This window comes from Plectropomus leopardus, chromosome 21 (assembly GCF_026936395.1).
Source record: "Plectropomus leopardus strain MGB_pleo_1.0 chromosome 21, ASM2693639v1, whole genome shotgun sequence".
Taxonomy (NCBI): Eukaryota; Metazoa; Chordata; class Actinopteri; order Perciformes; family Serranidae; genus Plectropomus; species Plectropomus leopardus.
The window spans coordinates 22,220,676-22,237,391 of record NC_142196.1 but is presented as its reverse complement, the minus strand read 5'-3'; the positions used below and the strand labels follow the sequence as shown (position 1 = coordinate 22,237,391).

General features: G+C 39.0%; 2 protein-coding genes across 3 annotated transcripts; one reads left to right on the top strand and one right to left on the bottom strand.

Annotated features, from left to right (window-relative positions):
* Positions 1-694: 694 nt before the first annotated feature.
* mastl (microtubule associated serine/threonine kinase-like) lies at positions 695-7,779 on the bottom strand. 2 transcript variants are annotated; one of them, XM_088072245.1, is made up of 13 exons: positions 7,450-7,779; positions 7,229-7,366; positions 6,993-7,132; positions 6,524-6,612; positions 6,324-6,430; positions 6,071-6,230; positions 5,800-5,948; positions 4,576-5,619; positions 3,835-3,976; positions 3,694-3,708; positions 2,202-2,315; positions 1,984-2,085; positions 695-1,653 (listed from the first exon to the last, which is right to left on the bottom strand). In XM_088072245.1, exons 1-13 carry the CDS (start codon positions 7,615-7,617, stop codon positions 1,496-1,498), a joined length of 2,526 nt encoding a protein of 841 aa, XP_087928371.1. In that variant the 5' UTR covers positions 7,618-7,779; the 3' UTR covers positions 695-1,495. The 2 variants fall into 2 exon arrangements, with proteins under 2 accessions (XP_087928371.1, XP_042366326.2); XM_042510392.2 differs by lacking the exon at positions 3,694-3,708 and having other exon boundaries at positions 7,450-7,778.
* A 460-nt stretch (positions 7,780-8,239) lies between these two features.
* On the top strand, positions 8,240-16,093 carry yme1l1a (YME1-like 1a). Its single transcript, XM_042510394.2, has 18 exons — positions 8,240-8,475; positions 9,089-9,208; positions 10,005-10,173; positions 10,345-10,446; positions 10,548-10,657; positions 10,775-10,925; positions 11,014-11,121; positions 11,699-11,872; positions 11,989-12,141; positions 12,221-12,353; positions 12,448-12,510; positions 13,424-13,536; positions 13,691-13,846; positions 13,973-14,124; positions 14,215-14,341; positions 14,680-14,753; positions 15,024-15,110; positions 15,195-16,093. Exons 1-18 carry the CDS (start codon positions 8,440-8,442, stop codon positions 15,321-15,323), a joined length of 2,157 nt encoding a protein of 718 aa, XP_042366328.1. The 5' UTR covers positions 8,240-8,439; the 3' UTR covers positions 15,324-16,093.
* The last annotated feature ends 623 nt before the right edge of the window (positions 16,094-16,716 follow it).

The window sequence follows — 16,716 nt, the reverse complement described above, 5'->3', positions numbered from 1 at the left end:
AAAAAAAATAGAAATAAACATAGTAATTGAAAGTGTTAAAATCTATATATTTTGTGCAAGTGCCCTATATGTGGTGCTGAAGTCATTTTTAAGACCATTTAATGACTTTCAAGGCCCTATGTCTTATAAAGTGGAATTTAAGACTTTTTAAGGACTTGAAGACTCTGTTAACCCTTTGAAACCTTGAGTTCTTTCAAAAACATGGGAAGGTGGCCCAAAAAATAGCAATAAATTGCTAAAAACTTAAATGATAAAATGACCTTTAAAAGGTGCTAAAAAACACATTTTTCCTGTAACAGTTTTGAATATTACATCATAAGAATTATAAATGTAGCTTTCTAAACATTTTTCCTGTTTTGTTTTTTTCATAGTATGTAACCCTTCCTAAATTAATTTTCAGATCATTTCATGTAATTGTGACCTTTTACAAAGTTTTTTGCAATTTGCAGAACATTTCTTGCCAAGTTACGTATGTTTTTAGAAAATATCAAACCAAATTTCTCAGGTTTCAGAGGTTTAAATGCTTGTGAAAGGCGCCTGAATGCAGTACAACAAAACTGATGTTGATCCAGGTGTTAAAGGGTTAACTGAGTGACCAGACTGTTTTTTAAACATGCATTATTTTAGATTTAACCTAAATTTAGTCATTGTGACGTTAGATAATTTAGCAGAAAAGGTACAAAGTACATAAAGTTACAAACAAGATTTTATTTGTATTTTACTTTTTTCTAGAGTGACCAAAATAAAAAAAATTACAGGTAGCTGAGAGCTCAGTGAAGTCTAAAAAGCAGTAGTGTGGAAAATGGAAAGGAGAACACATCAAAATTACAAACACAAATGACTTAAAAGCAGCAAACAAACAAAAAAAGGTTCTGTCACAACATGACACTGAATGGTATTAACAAGATTTACATATAAAACACATTATTAGTGAATATATTAGCGTGTTTTTCTTCAGACCTGTACCCCTCAAAGAGAAAATTATTCAGGGGGCCCGCCCACCCGGTTCGGGGAACATCACAATGATGAGCAGAGCAGCAAAAAATGGAGTGCATCAGCATAGGGAGTCAAGATGAGGAGCTACATCTGCATGAACACAGATACACTAATATCTTGAATTTAGTCAATATAACAACAGAAACAAAGCCTCTAATGAAGTAAAGTAGGAGCAAATACTATTTTGCTAGTATACGAGCCTAATTTAAGAGACATAACTATGTTTTATAGTACTACATTTTTAAAAAAGTAAGTGAGTGACAGATAAACCTTTCTTTTGGCTCTAATGACCAGTGATTGCACATAGGTTAAAATTTTTTAAAATATTACAACTTTGAACAGAGAAACAACCAGAATCTACATCATTACAGTGTTTTCATTTATATAATGGATCTGATTTTTTGAGTTTTTCCACAAATAAAGCGAACATGCTTCAACAACAGCCAAATTTGTTGACCAGCTGCTTTAATAAAACTTTCAGCTGTCAAATTTTGTAACTCTACAGACTGAAGCCAGACACGGCGATGTTCTGAGCGTTGTTTCTTGCGTCAAAGTACGAGGTGTCGGTTTCGTCCTCTGGCTGAGGGATGAAAGGCATTGGCTGGTTCTGCAGGTTGTCCCAGTCCAAGCCCTCAAACAGCGGGTGACACTTGAGCTCTGGTGGACGTTCAAGCAAAACGATACGATGAGATTTGCTTATAATGGGCGTTGAATCGAAGGCCAATATTAGAATTTTGTTATGAGATTCCATTTATAATAAAACATTTTATTTAAATGCTGCCTTTAAAAAAATCTAAGGTCACTTTAAAAACAATAAAATTAAAATCAAATGCCAACAAGTAAAAAAAAAAAAAAAATCTTTCTGCGCACCAGAAAGTCTCGATAGATGAGACGGATCAAAAACGCCAAAAAGAAACACTCATGAACTACATTAACACCTGAGGACCAACTATGTGAAACCTTTAAAAATGAAAAAGGGGTCCTCACCTTTAAGACCAGCTCGTTTTGTCATGTCCATGGTCAGGAGAATTTCGATCGCATTTCTTGAGTTTACAGACAGTTCCTCCTCTTCCTCAGGCCAGGGAATATCTGAAGTTGTTGACGGTTAGACGGTAAAAGAAGCAGCGTTCAGTTCCTCAGCTAATGTGTAATATTTCAGAGGGTTTTGTGGTTTCAGTTTGGTTGCTTTTGTAAAAGAAACTCACCTCTGTTGAGAATATTCTGGAAGACCAGTTGAGGCGTCTCGTCGTTGAAAGGTGGCACACCTGTGAGGAACTCGAAAAGACACACACCCAGCGCCCACCAGTCCACCATGCAGTCTGGACGGAAGCAAACAAAAAAAGTCACATTTCACACGGCTACTGGCTTCAAACACCAAATCACTGTGATTCTTGTTAGCGTGTGCACTGATCAGACTGCGGTGGCAGAAGCAGGGACTCAGTTAGGTTGAGGATGGAGAGAATAAACTTCTTTCATTCTTTCAGGGTTCCTGCATCTCAGGATTAAAGACTTTTTAAGACTTTTTTTTAATGCCACTCTAAATTAAGTTTAAGACCAATTTTCTAATAACCAAAACTGAAAGGCCATTTTTTTTTGCCAAGATGTTTATCTTAATGTTAAAAATCCTTTTTTGTATTGTAAAAATGATAGATTATTGACATCAAATTTTAAAAAAAACAACCCTTTTTGTAGTGGAACACGTGGAAGACAATGAACACATATTATCATACAATAAGTGTGTATTCTGCATTTGAGATTCAATCATTTCCCATCATGACGAGTTTAAGAAAAGGAATTCATTAAATTATTTTACAAAAAAAAAGATGTTACCAACTATTTTGAGATTTTACCATGCAACATCAGAAAAAAATGATTAATACAATTTTACTTGCCATCTGAGCATTTTTAAGACTTCTGAATGATTAATTTAATACCAATTAAGGCCTTATTTTTAGGTTAATGAATTCAATGTCTTTTAAGACTGTTTAAGGATCTGCGGGAACCCTGCATTCACCAACAGGTACATATCAGTCATTAACAATCAAATCTCACACACGTCCCTTTATATTTGGGCATAGCATTCTAGTGTTAAAGAGGTTATTTTTCATCTCATTAACTGCTAAAATTTCAATTATTAAAATCATCTATTGTTGTGTTAATAAAAATACTTGACAGCTGATGAATAAACACTGCCACACCGGATCTTTATGTCACAAACGCACATGAATTAAAACAGCAGCTACAAAATGACACAGTGCGACTGACAGGAAACATCTGAAGGAATAACAGATCAACAGGTTATTATTAGGTGACATTTTGCACGTCAGTTGCTAAATGTCAAAAAAAGCCTATGCCAAAGCACATTCACTATGTGCCACATTTGCCCCAAATCTGCAGATTTTAAAGCAGACAAACCCCTTTTTCCAGTAAAAAGCACAACTGATTCCCCAGTTGTTAACAGTGTTGTTAGCGTAATGTTAGAAAATGATCCCATTATTTTAGCTTTTGTAATCACATGTTTAAAATGCATCCCTCTGATCAGGCCCAGTGTTCACCAGTCCAAGGGGCAGAAACAGAACCAGTGGGGGGAAAAGGAGAATGGGGGAAACAATCAGCTCATGTCCGCTAGCGTATTAGCAGGCTGGGTGAACACATGCAAGCTCGCTTGCACAAACAGCAACATCGTTATAAACTTACCACACTGTAAACTTCCTGAAACTCAAAGAGAAGGTCTGTCACAATGACTACAGTGTCAACCGTCCAATGTCAGTACTATAAGTCTGTGTAGGGCTATTTTTTGGCTTGTTGTACTTGGAATTTTGCATTTCTTTGTCTTACCATGTGGTTTTCCCAAGAGAAGCTCTGGAGCCAAATAGTCTGGAGTTCCTAAAATGGGTGCACCCTCAACAGGCAGCGCTCCCCGTCGGACACTCTTTGGGGTCCTGAAGGGCGTGTGAGAGGTGGACATGGGCTGCGGAGTCTGGTGTGGAAAGGAAATAAAATGGGTATTATTTAAAAATAAATACCGAAATAATAAATAACAAAAATGAATACAAATACCAGTGCTCTAAAAATGATACCAATAGAGTACTGCATTTGCTACATTTTTTTTTATCTGCTTCATTGTGTAAAACGCTCTCATCCAAGTTATCTTTAAACTATTCAAATATTTATTACATATTTAAAATGATACTGATATCAATAGAGTACTTTATTTGATACTTGTTTCTGCTTCATTGGGTGAAACGCTCCCATCCAAATTATTTGTACACTAATACAATTTGACAGCGTGACGATGTTTTATCCCATTAGGGCTGGGTATTATTTAAAAAAACAAAAAACAAAAAAACAATACCTGTACAAATACCAGTGCCCTTTATATGACACCGATACCAACAGAGTGCTTCACTTGATACCTTTATTTCTGCTTCATTGGGTAAAAGACTTTCATCCACGTTATTTTTACATGAATACATTTCAATAGTGTTTGAAATAATTAAAATATTTATTAAATAACAAACAAAGCCAAATTCTCAGTCCTCAGCTTCACCTCATCACAGACTGTTCTTGTAGTTTTACCTGACTGAGGGAGCTGTTGGAGCTGGGTCTTCTCTGCACTGGTGTTGCGCTGCCAGACGCACAGTGATAGGAAGCGGCTGTGGACACGTCCATAGCGTCAACAGAACCAATGCTAAACCGGGACACCCCCGACATGTTGGAGCGGTTAATGGAGCTGCAGTAGCTCCGGAAAGCTACAACATTTCTTGGCTTGAGGAAAGAGGAGGACTGTGCGACACTGCAGGCCAGATCAGGGAGCCGGTTCAGAAAGGAGCACTGAGATCCTCTGTGGGCGAGGTTACCGAGTTTGGGTGTTTCAGTGGTGACAGCAGATGGAGTCTGTGGGAGTGATTCAGTAATGAAAGAATCTTTATTTTCCTCTTGCTCCATTGATGACACTGAAGTCCTGTTTTGGTAAAACTCTCTTGGCTTGAGAGATGCACGGCTGTCAATAGTGGGAGACGTTTCGTGCATGGACCCGTCAGAGTCGAGGCTCAAGCTCCTGCAAATGTCGCTGTTCCCGGCGATTGGTGATGTGAAGCTTGTGTGTGACAGATCTTTGGCTGCGTCCTCAAACACGTCCTCTGTTGGCTCCTCCAGTTCACTAAACAGAGTTTTGGCCACAGCGATGGGACTGGAGCGCTTTGGGATCCGGTCTTCAGCTGACCGGATCCCCTCTGTGGAGGCCATGAAGTCACCTATTTGAATGGTGGAAAATGTTCCAGTCAGGCCGGTGTGAAACCTCACAGTCTCCTCTGGAATCTCGAAGCATCTCTTATAAGCTGCATTACGCTTCTTGGCTTGGTTGTCCGGGGGTTCTGGGCTTTTCTCAACATCAGAAAATGTTCTTTTTACAGACGGAGCTGAGAGGCAAAAATCATCCTCAGCTGTGGGAACAGACTCCAGTTTGCTGGCATGAGGCCTCTTTTCTGTTAGATGGACTGGATCTGACTGGTTGCTGGTGGCCTCGGCAGAGAAACCAAATGTGGTCAGATTTGTGGGTGCAGAGTCCTGATGAGGCACTTTGGACTGAGATCGCTCTCTCCCCCTCTGTTCATTTTCTTTCTGAAAAAAGGAAAGAAAGAAAAGGAAAGTTCTCAGACATCACACACAAAACACTTAACAGGAAAACTTGTTAAATTATTTAAATTAAGATTTTAGGGTGAATATGTTGGTCAGGACTCCCGTTATCCAAACTTAAAATTGTTTAATGGACATAAAGTGCATAAAGTTACAATCACCGACCTCCTCACACTCCCACAGTGGACTGATGTCACCTTCAAGGTCAGTGGTGCTGCCTGCGCTCATCGTCTCAAACCTCCTCCTGGTTTTCAGCAGTGAGGGGGTCAGATTTTTAGCCAAATTATGAGGACTAAGCACCATGTTGTTGGGTCCTATGGAGACAATACAGAAACTCATTTTAATTTCCAAGATCTAACCAGACAGCTGTAGTAAGAGCCAGCTATTCCACAAGCCTAATGAATGAAAAACAAAACTCTCTACCACCATGACATACCCGTTTTCCAAGGGCAGCAAGCCGGAGACTGCAGCTGATGTTTTTTCTTCATCAAGGGAGAACCAAGAGAGCTCGTCTTCTGTTTTATTTTGCCACAGGACATGGGACTGGACACAGCAGACGCACTGCAGTGACGCCTGCCTTCTCCTGCAGGTGAATTCTGTGTTCGATAAAATGAAGGAGTCATCATTCATCAACATAAACTCTCCATAAAGCATGAAACAAGGGCATTTCTTCATGCACATTCACTTACAAAGCCAAGGGAGCTGATTAAGGAGAGGACTTGACCCGGGGTGCGGAAGTAATCTTTCTTAGGTTTAGCCAAGGATGGAGTGGTAAGGATATCCATAAGACTCAGCTCTGATAAAGAGCACAGAGATAAAACAAAAGAAATATTTAAAACATTACTGGTGTTGATGGTCATAAAAGTGTCAAGCTGATGGGACTTCATACCTCTGTCAAGCTTGACTTTGGAAAGACCAAAATCTGTCAGCTTGATGTGGCCTTCATTGGATATCAGCATGTTGTCGGGCTTCAGGTCCCTAAAATATTATAAATCATGTCAATTTCCAGGTCACACATTGTCACCCATGAGCTAATTGGTGTTATACATTATGGTTGAACTATTAATCACATTCAAACCAACATCGCATTGCAACAACACACAATTTTCAACTTGCAAAAGCTGCATATTTTTTTTCTCAAAACATGCTGAGCACATGCTGTCCAACGCTCCACCTGACCTATGAGCAGGACTGGTAACAGCATGTTTACAAAATGAGTGATATAGCCATAGTCAGTATGCACTTTTTATATATTTACCTGTTCTACAGTGTTGATCTTTTTTATTATTTAATTTTGTGTTGATTATACTATATGATTTATTGATTGTGTATAGTACAATTTTTTATTTTTTTTGTACCTGTGGATTATACAATGACGATGGAGGTAGTCCAAAGCCAGTGCAACCTCTGAAATGTATTTTACGGACATATCCTGGTCGAAATATCCATATATGTGAAGCAGAGACTTGACATCTCCGCCGATTAGGTACTCCATTACCTGTAAGCAACATGAATATACAGATTTAACATTAACTAACTGTATGCATAACTTCACAAAATCACTGTAAAAGCGTCAATATTTTCAGGGTGTTACCAGATAGATCTTGGTGGCTGTCTGAAGGGAGTAAAACAGGTGAACCACAAAGGGGCTTTTGCTCAAAGCGAGTGCATCTCTCTCTGCCTTCATCTGGCCCGTCATATTTTTATCAACCATGTCTGCTTTCTTCATCACCTAGATGAAAAAAAAAATAGTATTTTTAACTAAAAGGAGTCTGACTGAACGATTCAACGTTGTCAAAGACCAAACGCACTGACCTTAATGGCGTATAATCGCGCATTGCACTTCTTCCTTGCGAGGTAGACTTTGCCAAAAGCGCCGCGGCTGACGGGCTTCAGGACGATGAAATCCTCGATTGAAGGCGGTTTGGGAATTTCCACCGTTTTATCATTTGTGCTGGAGTCGTGCTTTTCATCCGCGTCCATTTTTTATTACAAGTTTTCAAAAGCTAGCTAACGCAGAATAAACAACTTGCATGTTGAACAACAATCTCGGGTTTGTTTTGAAATTTTGAATTCGCTGCTCTTTCGCGGGGTCCTCTGACCTTCCGTTCATTTTTGGTTGTTCAAGTAACCGCCTGTGCGTAAAGCATTAATGTTCTTAATGTGTGCTTAAGTAAAGTATCTGTTATTAATCAGTTATATTCAGTTGTGTGAAATTGTTAAGTTTATCAACATTTGTCAAAACAAATTACCTGATGGAACTAGAAAAAATGTATTTGTGTTTTTTTTCTGCTCTTTAATTTTGTATTTTGTACTCAAACTGTGAAATTCTTGTAATTAACTAATTACTACTACTATCACTTATCTATGATTAAGATTTTTTTATATATTTTAATTTTGATCAGGCAGTAAGGATTACACACAAAAAGAAGTAAATGAAAAAAAACTCCGTGATAATGATAATTTTTATGTAGGGCACATAATAAAAAGAAGGTTATTTTTTTCATAAGCGATTTCTGTTTTAACGTTTTAATCAATATTTCTGATTTTAATTTGCCGATCGTCCACAAAGCTGTGATGACGCAACCGGTAGTTCTTCCACTGACGTCATTTTGTAGTCCATTTGACCTCAGATGCCGGAGAATCCATTTGCTGTTATTAGCTAAGCCGCTGAAAGTTGTGTAACAAGGAAAATACAAAGGACACCGCTCCCTAGAGGACTGGTCTATTTGACTTGTAGAGAGGGTCTCTCCTCACCTGTTAACCCTCCAACTCCTGATTTTGGATTATAATCCGGCAATAAAAATGTTTTCGCTGTCAACCTCGTTTCAGCCTCAGCAGGTAAACCGACTGGATAGCATTTTTTTATTAAGCTAACGTTTGCCAATGTGTGCTCTTCTGATCACATACGTTTTACATATAAAGCCAGTGTTTCCCTGTAGTTATATCAATAATATGATCTATTTATCTTGTCATAGTTTATGTCTTGTTTTGATGGTCAATGACAACCTAGCTCTGCTAATATTAGCACTAAAAGCTAACGTTAGACCTCTTCATAATCAGCCCATGCTTACGTCACGTTGTCATAGTAAGCTACTTTAAAGCCCCGTTAGCTCTGCACGCGCTATTTTAGCCATAACTTTACCCATCTGATATTTATATTAAGAGCCAGGCTTTATGTTTATGAAATGGTAACTTAGTTTTCAAAGAATTGAGGTTATGTAATCAACTTATGTGGCCCATACTGCTCTCTGTTGGCGGAGAGCCCTGCGGGTCAGCGTGAATAACACTGATATAACAGCCCTGCTGCACTCTCCTGTCTGAATATTCATATAAAATACAGCACAACTTCATTTTTTTAAAACAGTAACTTGTGTGAGTGTTTACTGCATGATTATGCATGCCCTCATGTGTTGAAAGTCTGCTCTTCAGCCTGTGTTCATGTATCTGGCAGATGATTGTGCCCCTCAGCCAGCTCATCAATGCCCTCCACTCTCTGAAGAGCTCAGCCACAGCTTCAGTCCAGACGCTGCACAAAGACTTCATCCCAGAGCACACTTCATATCTGAAAGAGGTGAGATGGACACCGTACACAATCACCAATGGCTTTGGTCTGAAATTGTCTTCACATGCATAGATTTCTTTCCTTTACTTCACTGGTAATGCAAAACAAAAACCAATCACACTGTACACGACTTATGTTGGACAGCTAATGGTAAACAATAGATCTGTTGCAGTAAATTGGTGTTTTTTGTCTGAAATAATCAGAATCAGATATATCATGTAGTTGTTTTTACCTTTAAGGAATTTATGTTGGTTTTTGGTGCAAACATTAGACATACAGTTAACATATTGAGAGGAATTAAAATATGAGAATTAATAAAATAAAATCTGGCCAAGTACTGCAACAGTAAAGAACTGAAACATAGAGTAGAAAAAAATCTATTAAAAAAAGTAAAGAATAAAAAATGAAGTAAAAACAATTAACTTTTAGCAAGATATTCCTACAAAATCAATTTATGAAAGCTATCAAATATGTTTTACATTATTCTTTCAAAAAAGATTTCCTGTAAAAAATAAAACAGCGTTGAAAATAAGGGGAAACATGCATGATCTTCGATAGTGGAATTTTCTTAAGCACAAAGTAATAACCCGATCAGCAGCATTACACTTTGAAAATACAAATCCAGCTGTTTTTCCAGTTTTATACTTGTTTAGAAATGTATTCTTGGTCTGTCTCTTTCATGCGACATCCTCTATGTCAATATGTTTAAGAGGCAGATTTTTATAGGCTCTAAAAAGCATCACACAATAAATGGTTTATCTTAAAAAATTGTAAATAACCTTCTTTTGGTGTTTTTATTTTTCAGCCGAGTGTGAATCTGAAGGATCTTGGCCTATCAGAGATCAGAGCGAGTCAGCTGGATGAGCTGGTCAGCAGGTTACTGCCTCTACCAGCACCAGAGGAACCTCCCGCTGTTCCTTCGATATGGAGGTCGAGTCACGTTTCTTCAGACAGCTTCTTTCACAACAAGCATGGTGAGCACTGCAGGCTTCTCAGCTTCATTGTTTTCTGAGAAAGTCTTTATTAAAAGCTGTCGTCTGACGAGTCTGATGCAACTGTGTTACTACAGAACACTAATTTTACACATTTATTAATGTATTTATCATGTAAAGTGAAACAAAGGATTTGCTCTTTTTGTCTGACAGGGTTTTCGCAGAAAAGGTTGGGAGTTTTTGGCTCCCCAATATTCCACAGACAATACCACAGTCCTCTAAAAGAAGCCTGCGCAGAGCTACACTTCTTGCCTTGTAAGAAACCGACTTTAAATACCCGACCTGCTGTGTGTAAGTTATCCAGTGTGTATGAATGGCTTGGCATTTTTTGGCTTTCCATGTGTGTGTCTATGTAGTATGGGTCCAGAGTCGAGGTTTCAAGACACTTCGATCAAAGACCAGACGAGTGGAGTCTGGTTATGATGGTCCGGTGGAGTCTGAAGCCTACACACCAGCCTTCATGAAGGTCAGCAAAGACTAGCGGGACTTATTTTAAGATGCCAAAATAATTTGGAGCAGATGAAGTAAAAAGGGTTTGATTTTGAAGCGCTAACAGCCACCTCTCCCTCTTTCTCTCTCACAGGGTTTGCTTCAGAGGGAAAAGGGACCAGAAACACAATCACTGGACCAACTGTTGAAACAAAAAAACCTTCCACAAAACCAGCAAGAAGCTTTCAAGACGGGTTTCACCGAGGGGTTCATGAGGTCTCAGGCCTTCACTCAGAGAACGCAAGGCATGTGCAGGGAGGCAGAGTTAAACACAGAGCGATCTGTGTTTGACAGAAAGGTTAACTCATCTTTTTCTCTGCTCTGTTTGGACAGACTCGCTGAGGAGAACCAGGTTGATCCTGTTGGTGCTCCTTCTTCTTGGCATTTATGGGTTGTCGAGAACCCCGTTTCTCTCGGGTAAAGGCTCCTTTTCTGATGCTGGTTTGTGTCAGTTTTTATTCTCTCCTATGCTTGCAACTCACAAGCCTCCACGCACACTGCAACTAGAACAAAGCTTGTTACTATACACAAAGATTTAAGTGTTTTTCTTGAGCTTATTTTCAGCTTAAAAATGTGTTTTTAATTTGGACCTTTTAAGTTATAACCTTAACTGTTTTAAACCTGAACACACACATAGGCTTGATTCCTTTTTAAAAAACATGGGACAAAGGTAATGAGCAACTCAAAAGGAAATAACCCAAAAGTTTTTTGAAGGGTTAAAGTTTAGCTGATGAGACACAATGTCTCTCTTGAAGGGTGCACATAGAGTTTGACTGACTGTTCTGCTGCATATTCCTCTGTAGTAATACTTAAGTGTCGATTTCAAATATGTATCATTTTCATGCCAGTGTGCTGAATGTATTCAGATATATAACAGTGTAAATTTGCATCTTCATATTTACATTTGTTGCGCAGTAAAAAAAATATTGTAACCAGCAGCTACATTGTCCATCATTTTGAGACCCTGAAAAGTTTTCTGGTGTTATCATACTGACCTTGCTGTTTTGGGATTTCACAGTGAGGTTCCGCACCACATCTGGTCTCGACTCCGCAGTCGACCCCATCCAGATGAAGAATGTGACATTTGAGCACGTCAAAGGAGTGGAGGAGGCGAAGAACGAATTGCAAGATGTTGTCGAGTTTCTCAAGAACCCCCAGAAGTTTACTGTTCTGGGCGGAAAACTGCCTAAAGGTATTTTATCATTTCTCCACATGTTCATTTCTATTTGTTTTATTATCCTGGAAAATGTACAAATTTTGTAATTCTTGAATATGTTTTGATATTGTTGTTTTTTTATCTCCTCTCAGGAATCCTCCTTGTTGGTCCACCAGGCACAGGAAAGACTCTGTTAGCTCGGGCGATAGCTGGGGAGGCTGATGTGCCTTTCTACTACGCCTCCGGATCCGAGTTTGATGAGATGTTTGTGGGCGTTGGTGCGAGCCGAATCAGGAACCTTTTCAGTAAGTTGTGAGAAAAATGTGAGTAACCAGCTTAAGATTTAACCAAAAAACTAAAATCTCTCTTTTTTTTGGTTTGCAGAAGAGGCAAAAGCTAATGCTCCATGTGTCATCTTCATCGATGAGCTGGACAGCGTTGGCGGAAAGAGGATCGAGTCTCCGATGCATCCCTATTCCAGACAAACCATCAACCAGCTGCTGGCAGAAATGGACGGGTCAGCTTCTCCGTTTTTGACGTTTTCAAAATGACATAGTGTCAATGGTTTCTGACAAGAACTTTCACTTCATTTTCTCATTAATATTTTACAGGTTTAAACCAAATGAAGGCGTCATCGTTGTTGGTGCTACAAACTTTGCAGAAGCTTTGGATAAGTATGTTTACATTTTTTTTTCGTCCCCCTGACTTCACTTCTCTTTTAAGTAGAATAACCTAATGTTGATTTACCAGTTTGAAATTGAGTCTGAAATAAGGTCAGTCTACACATCATGTAGATAAAGTTCATGTGTACAAAACTGTTCCGATTTTTTTAGTCCCACACTGACCTTTACCCTCGGACAGATGCCAGCGTCTCTTTTATCCTTGCGGCCTTGTCCTAGTTTGTGTAAGGGACCATTTCATGTACACAAATGACAGAATAAACACTCTGAATATAAACTGACCCCTGACCTGTTTATTGACTGCACTAAGACAACAACTTCAATCCATACAGTGATTTTTGATGTCACATTTTCACAGCACATTCATAAAATGTGTTGTGTGTTGCTAAGTCATGATGCAATTAAGAATCTATGAATCTTAATTAGTATTACACTTAGTGCTGTAAGTGTCATTTGTTTACATTCAAAGCTTTTCATGAGAAGCTTTTCATGTCTGTCATTGTAACTTAAGACATCTTCCTAAACAAAATCTTCAGTTTCAATAAAGGGATTATTTGGATAAAATGAGAGTGTTTTTACATTTTCTTTAAGTATTAAATCAACTTACTTTACTGAATTAATGTTTAATTAAGGTTATTATATCTTTTCCCAACAAAGTTTGACTTTTGGGCTTAAAACAGAGTTATTGAAAATGTTTGGATCACATGAGTAAGGATCAAACCCGCTCAGCCATCACTGAAATCTAACAAATCGTGTAACAGTAGTAATATTTGTGTAATCTAATCTTTATCTGCACAAAAGGTGTGCAGAATTAAAATGCTGATTCAAGACTTACGTAATGTGAAAATTGTGAATGAATATTTGAACTATTTGGCACAGCCCTAACTACTTTGCTTCTTCTTTTCAGCGCTCTGGTGAGGCCAGGAAGGTTTGACATGCAGGTGACGGTCCCTCGCCCTGATGTGAAAGGACGCACTGAAATCCTCAACTGGTATCTCACCAAGATCAAAGTGGACCCTGGTAGGTCTCAGATTCTGCACGATAGCTTTCTTATCAATAGAAACCTTGTTAAAGCTTTGACATTACCTTTGTTTGCCATTTCTGTAAAGGAAACCATTGTCTCACCGACCACCTTTATAAAGAAAACATTTTCTATTGTCGTGCTCTTTCACAGCTGTGGAAGCAGAGATTATCGCCCGAGGCACAGTGGGCTTCTCCGGGGCCGAGCTGGAGAACCTGGTGAACCAGGCCGCCCTGAAGGCAGCCGTGGACGGGAAAGAGATGGTCACAATGTCGGATCTGGAGTTCGCTAAGGACAAAATCCTCATGGGTGAATATACTCAGTGTTTAGATGTGTTCTTAACAACACACACCAGTTAGGAAGAATGTCAACCAGAGATAAGATGAGATGGAAAACCTCTATTTAAAAGCTTTTTTTTTGTTCTTTTCTCACCAGGCCCTGAGAGGAGGAGTGTTGAAATCGACAAGCAGAATAAGACCATAACTGCCTACCACGAGTCCGGCCATGCCATTGTTGCCTATTACACCAAAGATGCAATGCCCATCAATAAGGCCACCATCATGCCCAGAGGACCAACTCTTGGCCACGTGAGCGCTTCTCATATTTCTCATCAGTAACGCTTGTATCACTTTTTTGATCCAAAGTTTATCAGTTTTGTCCTCGTCTCTGTCCTCCAGGTGTCCATGCTCCCAGAGAATGACCGCTGGAGTGAGACGAGAGCTCAGCTGCTGGCTCAGATGGACGTCAGTATGGGCGGTCGAGTAGCAGAGGAGCTCATCTTTGGAGATGACCACATCACTACTGGTACAAGAATAACAGGACTTTGTTTCATCTATGCTTGGGTGCAATCAGCAACCAGAAAAGCTGTTATAGAAAAAATACTTTAATCTTTAGTTAAAAATTGTGCAGTTTCAAAGACTTAAAACAAATTTGTGTCTTGATTTTGAATGCATAATTTCTTTTTTCTTGTAATATTTCTCCTGGTGTTTAACAAGTCTTTTGTTTACAAATGCAATGACCTCAGAACTGTTTCACGTCTGTATATTGTATATTGTAGTGCATATCTGCTAATATTGACTATGTTTTTGGTTGTTTGTGATGCAGCATTAGTTTCAATCTCCTCCTGCTATTGTGCATTTTAGGAGCCTCCAGCGACTTTGACGGAGCAACCAGAATAGCAAAAATGATGGTGACCAGGTTCGGCATGAGCGACAAGGTAACGCTTATGTTTGTGTGGTTGATTTGGGAACATTTTTGATCCTTTCCACAAACATAAAAACTCTGATTTATTGTTAAGCTGGAATAAAAACCTGCAGTCTTCTAACGATAACGTAACATATAATTACACCTCAGACAAAGAAATCTCTGTCTGACTCCTGAAAGAAAATATCTCACAGCTTTTAATGATCACTAACCACAGGTGACTAATGCATGAGAAGGTCTTTTGTTCATCCAACCCAAGGGTGTAATTTGTGTTTTGTTGCAGCTCGGTGTCATGACCTACGGTGACGTGACCAAGCAGAGCCCCGAGACACAAGCTGCTATTGAACAGGAAGTCAGGGCTTTACTGAAGGTGAGTTTTCCCACCGCACTCTCAGATTTAGTTTGTTTAATTTACTGATGTATAAATACTTAATCGCTTTCATCTTCCATCCAGGACTCGTACGAACGAGCTAAAAACATCCTGAAGACGTACAGTAAGGAGCACAAGAAGCTCGCAGACGCTCTGCTGACACATGAAACTCTGGACGCCAAAGAGATCCAGATGGTGCTCGAGGGCAAATAACTGGACCAGCAGATACCTCAGTAGATATTTTAGACTCTTGTATCATGTATATATAAAGCTGTGTGATTGTGCACAGGCCTTTTGGAAGCCTTGTATTTTATTTGTCATTAATGTGAAGATGACACTGAACCCATTTTTATTTTCAGTTGTCTTGCATCTCCTGCAGAGAAGACTTTTGGTTTCACGGTGATTTTTTAAAGCACTCAGTTTAATTAAATGAAAATAAAACTTGATGTCCGAGGTTTTACGAGGGGTTTGTTTTCCTCTTCTCTCGAGACAAATGAATTCTGTTGTAGATTCATTCATTAGTCACATTTGGTATCATACCAAGGTTCTCAGGCAAATTAATTTGACTAAAATCATTGTTAAAGTAAGACTGATGATTTCAAATATGTTAAATGTCTCATTTTAAATTTGTACAGACCAGTGAACACCGTAGGACCTTAAAGTACCTCAATCTAGAATGTACCATTTGGCTGTAGCAAGGTACAGGTGATACTGCTGTTCATGTTAGAGATTTTCCTCTAAATGATGTCTGCCAGTTGCAACTATTGTGTTTATTCTTATTTATTTAAGTGCCCAAAGGTGTTCTCTTCTTGAATTAGTGATAGGCCCTCATGCCTCCTATTCTAAGCTCACATGTAGCTGATAAATGAGGGGAAATGTACATAATCTGTAAGCGTGTAGAAGGATTGGTTTTGTGCTTCTGTTTGTTCCTTTAGACGAAAGGCCTTCTTGGAGCTCAAATAAAGGTTATCCTAAATCTTGAATGTTTTTAGTCTGTGACTCAAATTAAGCTAAGGCTTGCATGCATTGATTTTGGCCACTTGGTGGCAGCACAAGAAACTGTAGTACAACTATGGCTTGTTATCACCTCATATAGCTTTAATGTGTGAGCAAATAGTGTCAAATATTTGCACATTCAGCTGAAAGAGAAATTATGAAGCGCTTTGGCTGCAATTGCAACCTCCACTCTTCTTGGTTTGAAGCTTTTTGGATACACCTGGATTTTGCCAGAGTCTGGATCTGCCAGTCTCGTAGCAGGTTGGATCAGTAGACAGACCTTGAGATCTTCAGGTCTCTCCAGAGATGTTAGTAGGGCTTAAGTCCAGCCTGTTTTACACTCTTGGAGGCCTTAAGGAGCTTTTTTTTGTCTTTCATGCATAAAAAGATTCTCTGTTGCTCCTAACTTCTTGCATTTAAGAATCATGGAGGCCACTGAGCTCTCAGAAACCTCCAATGCAGCAGAATTTTCTTTAAGATCTGTGCCTCTACACAACTCTGTCTCTAAGCTCTGCAGAACGATCCTTCAACCCCACAGCTTGTTTTGAGTTCTGACACGAGCTGTAGGCTGTGACACCTTTTATAGACTGGTGACTCTAATCAGTTGAAT

Excerpts from the sequence above, each read along its gene's own strand:
- mastl (XM_088072245.1), bottom strand. The coding sequence starts at position 7,617 with ATGGACGCGGATGAAAAGCACGACTCCAGCACAAATGATAAAACGGTG. Across the intron at positions 6,613-6,992 it reads CGTCATTGTATAATCCACAG|GGACCTGAAGCCCGACAACA; the intron begins GTACAAAAAAAA and ends ATAATATTTTAG. Across the intron at positions 5,949-6,070 it reads TTGCTGCCCTTGGAAAACGG|GACCCAACAACATGGTGCTT; the intron begins GTATGTCATGGT and ends TTGTCTCCATAG.
- yme1l1a (XM_042510394.2), top strand. The coding sequence starts at position 8,440 with ATGTTTTCGCTGTCAACCTCGTTTCAGCCTCAGCAG. Across the intron at positions 11,873-11,988 it reads GGGCGGAAAACTGCCTAAAG|GAATCCTCCTTGTTGGTCCA; the intron begins GTATTTTATCAT and ends ATCTCCTCTCAG. Across the intron at positions 13,537-13,690 it reads CAAGATCAAAGTGGACCCTG|CTGTGGAAGCAGAGATTATC; the intron begins GTAGGTCTCAGA and ends GCTCTTTCACAG.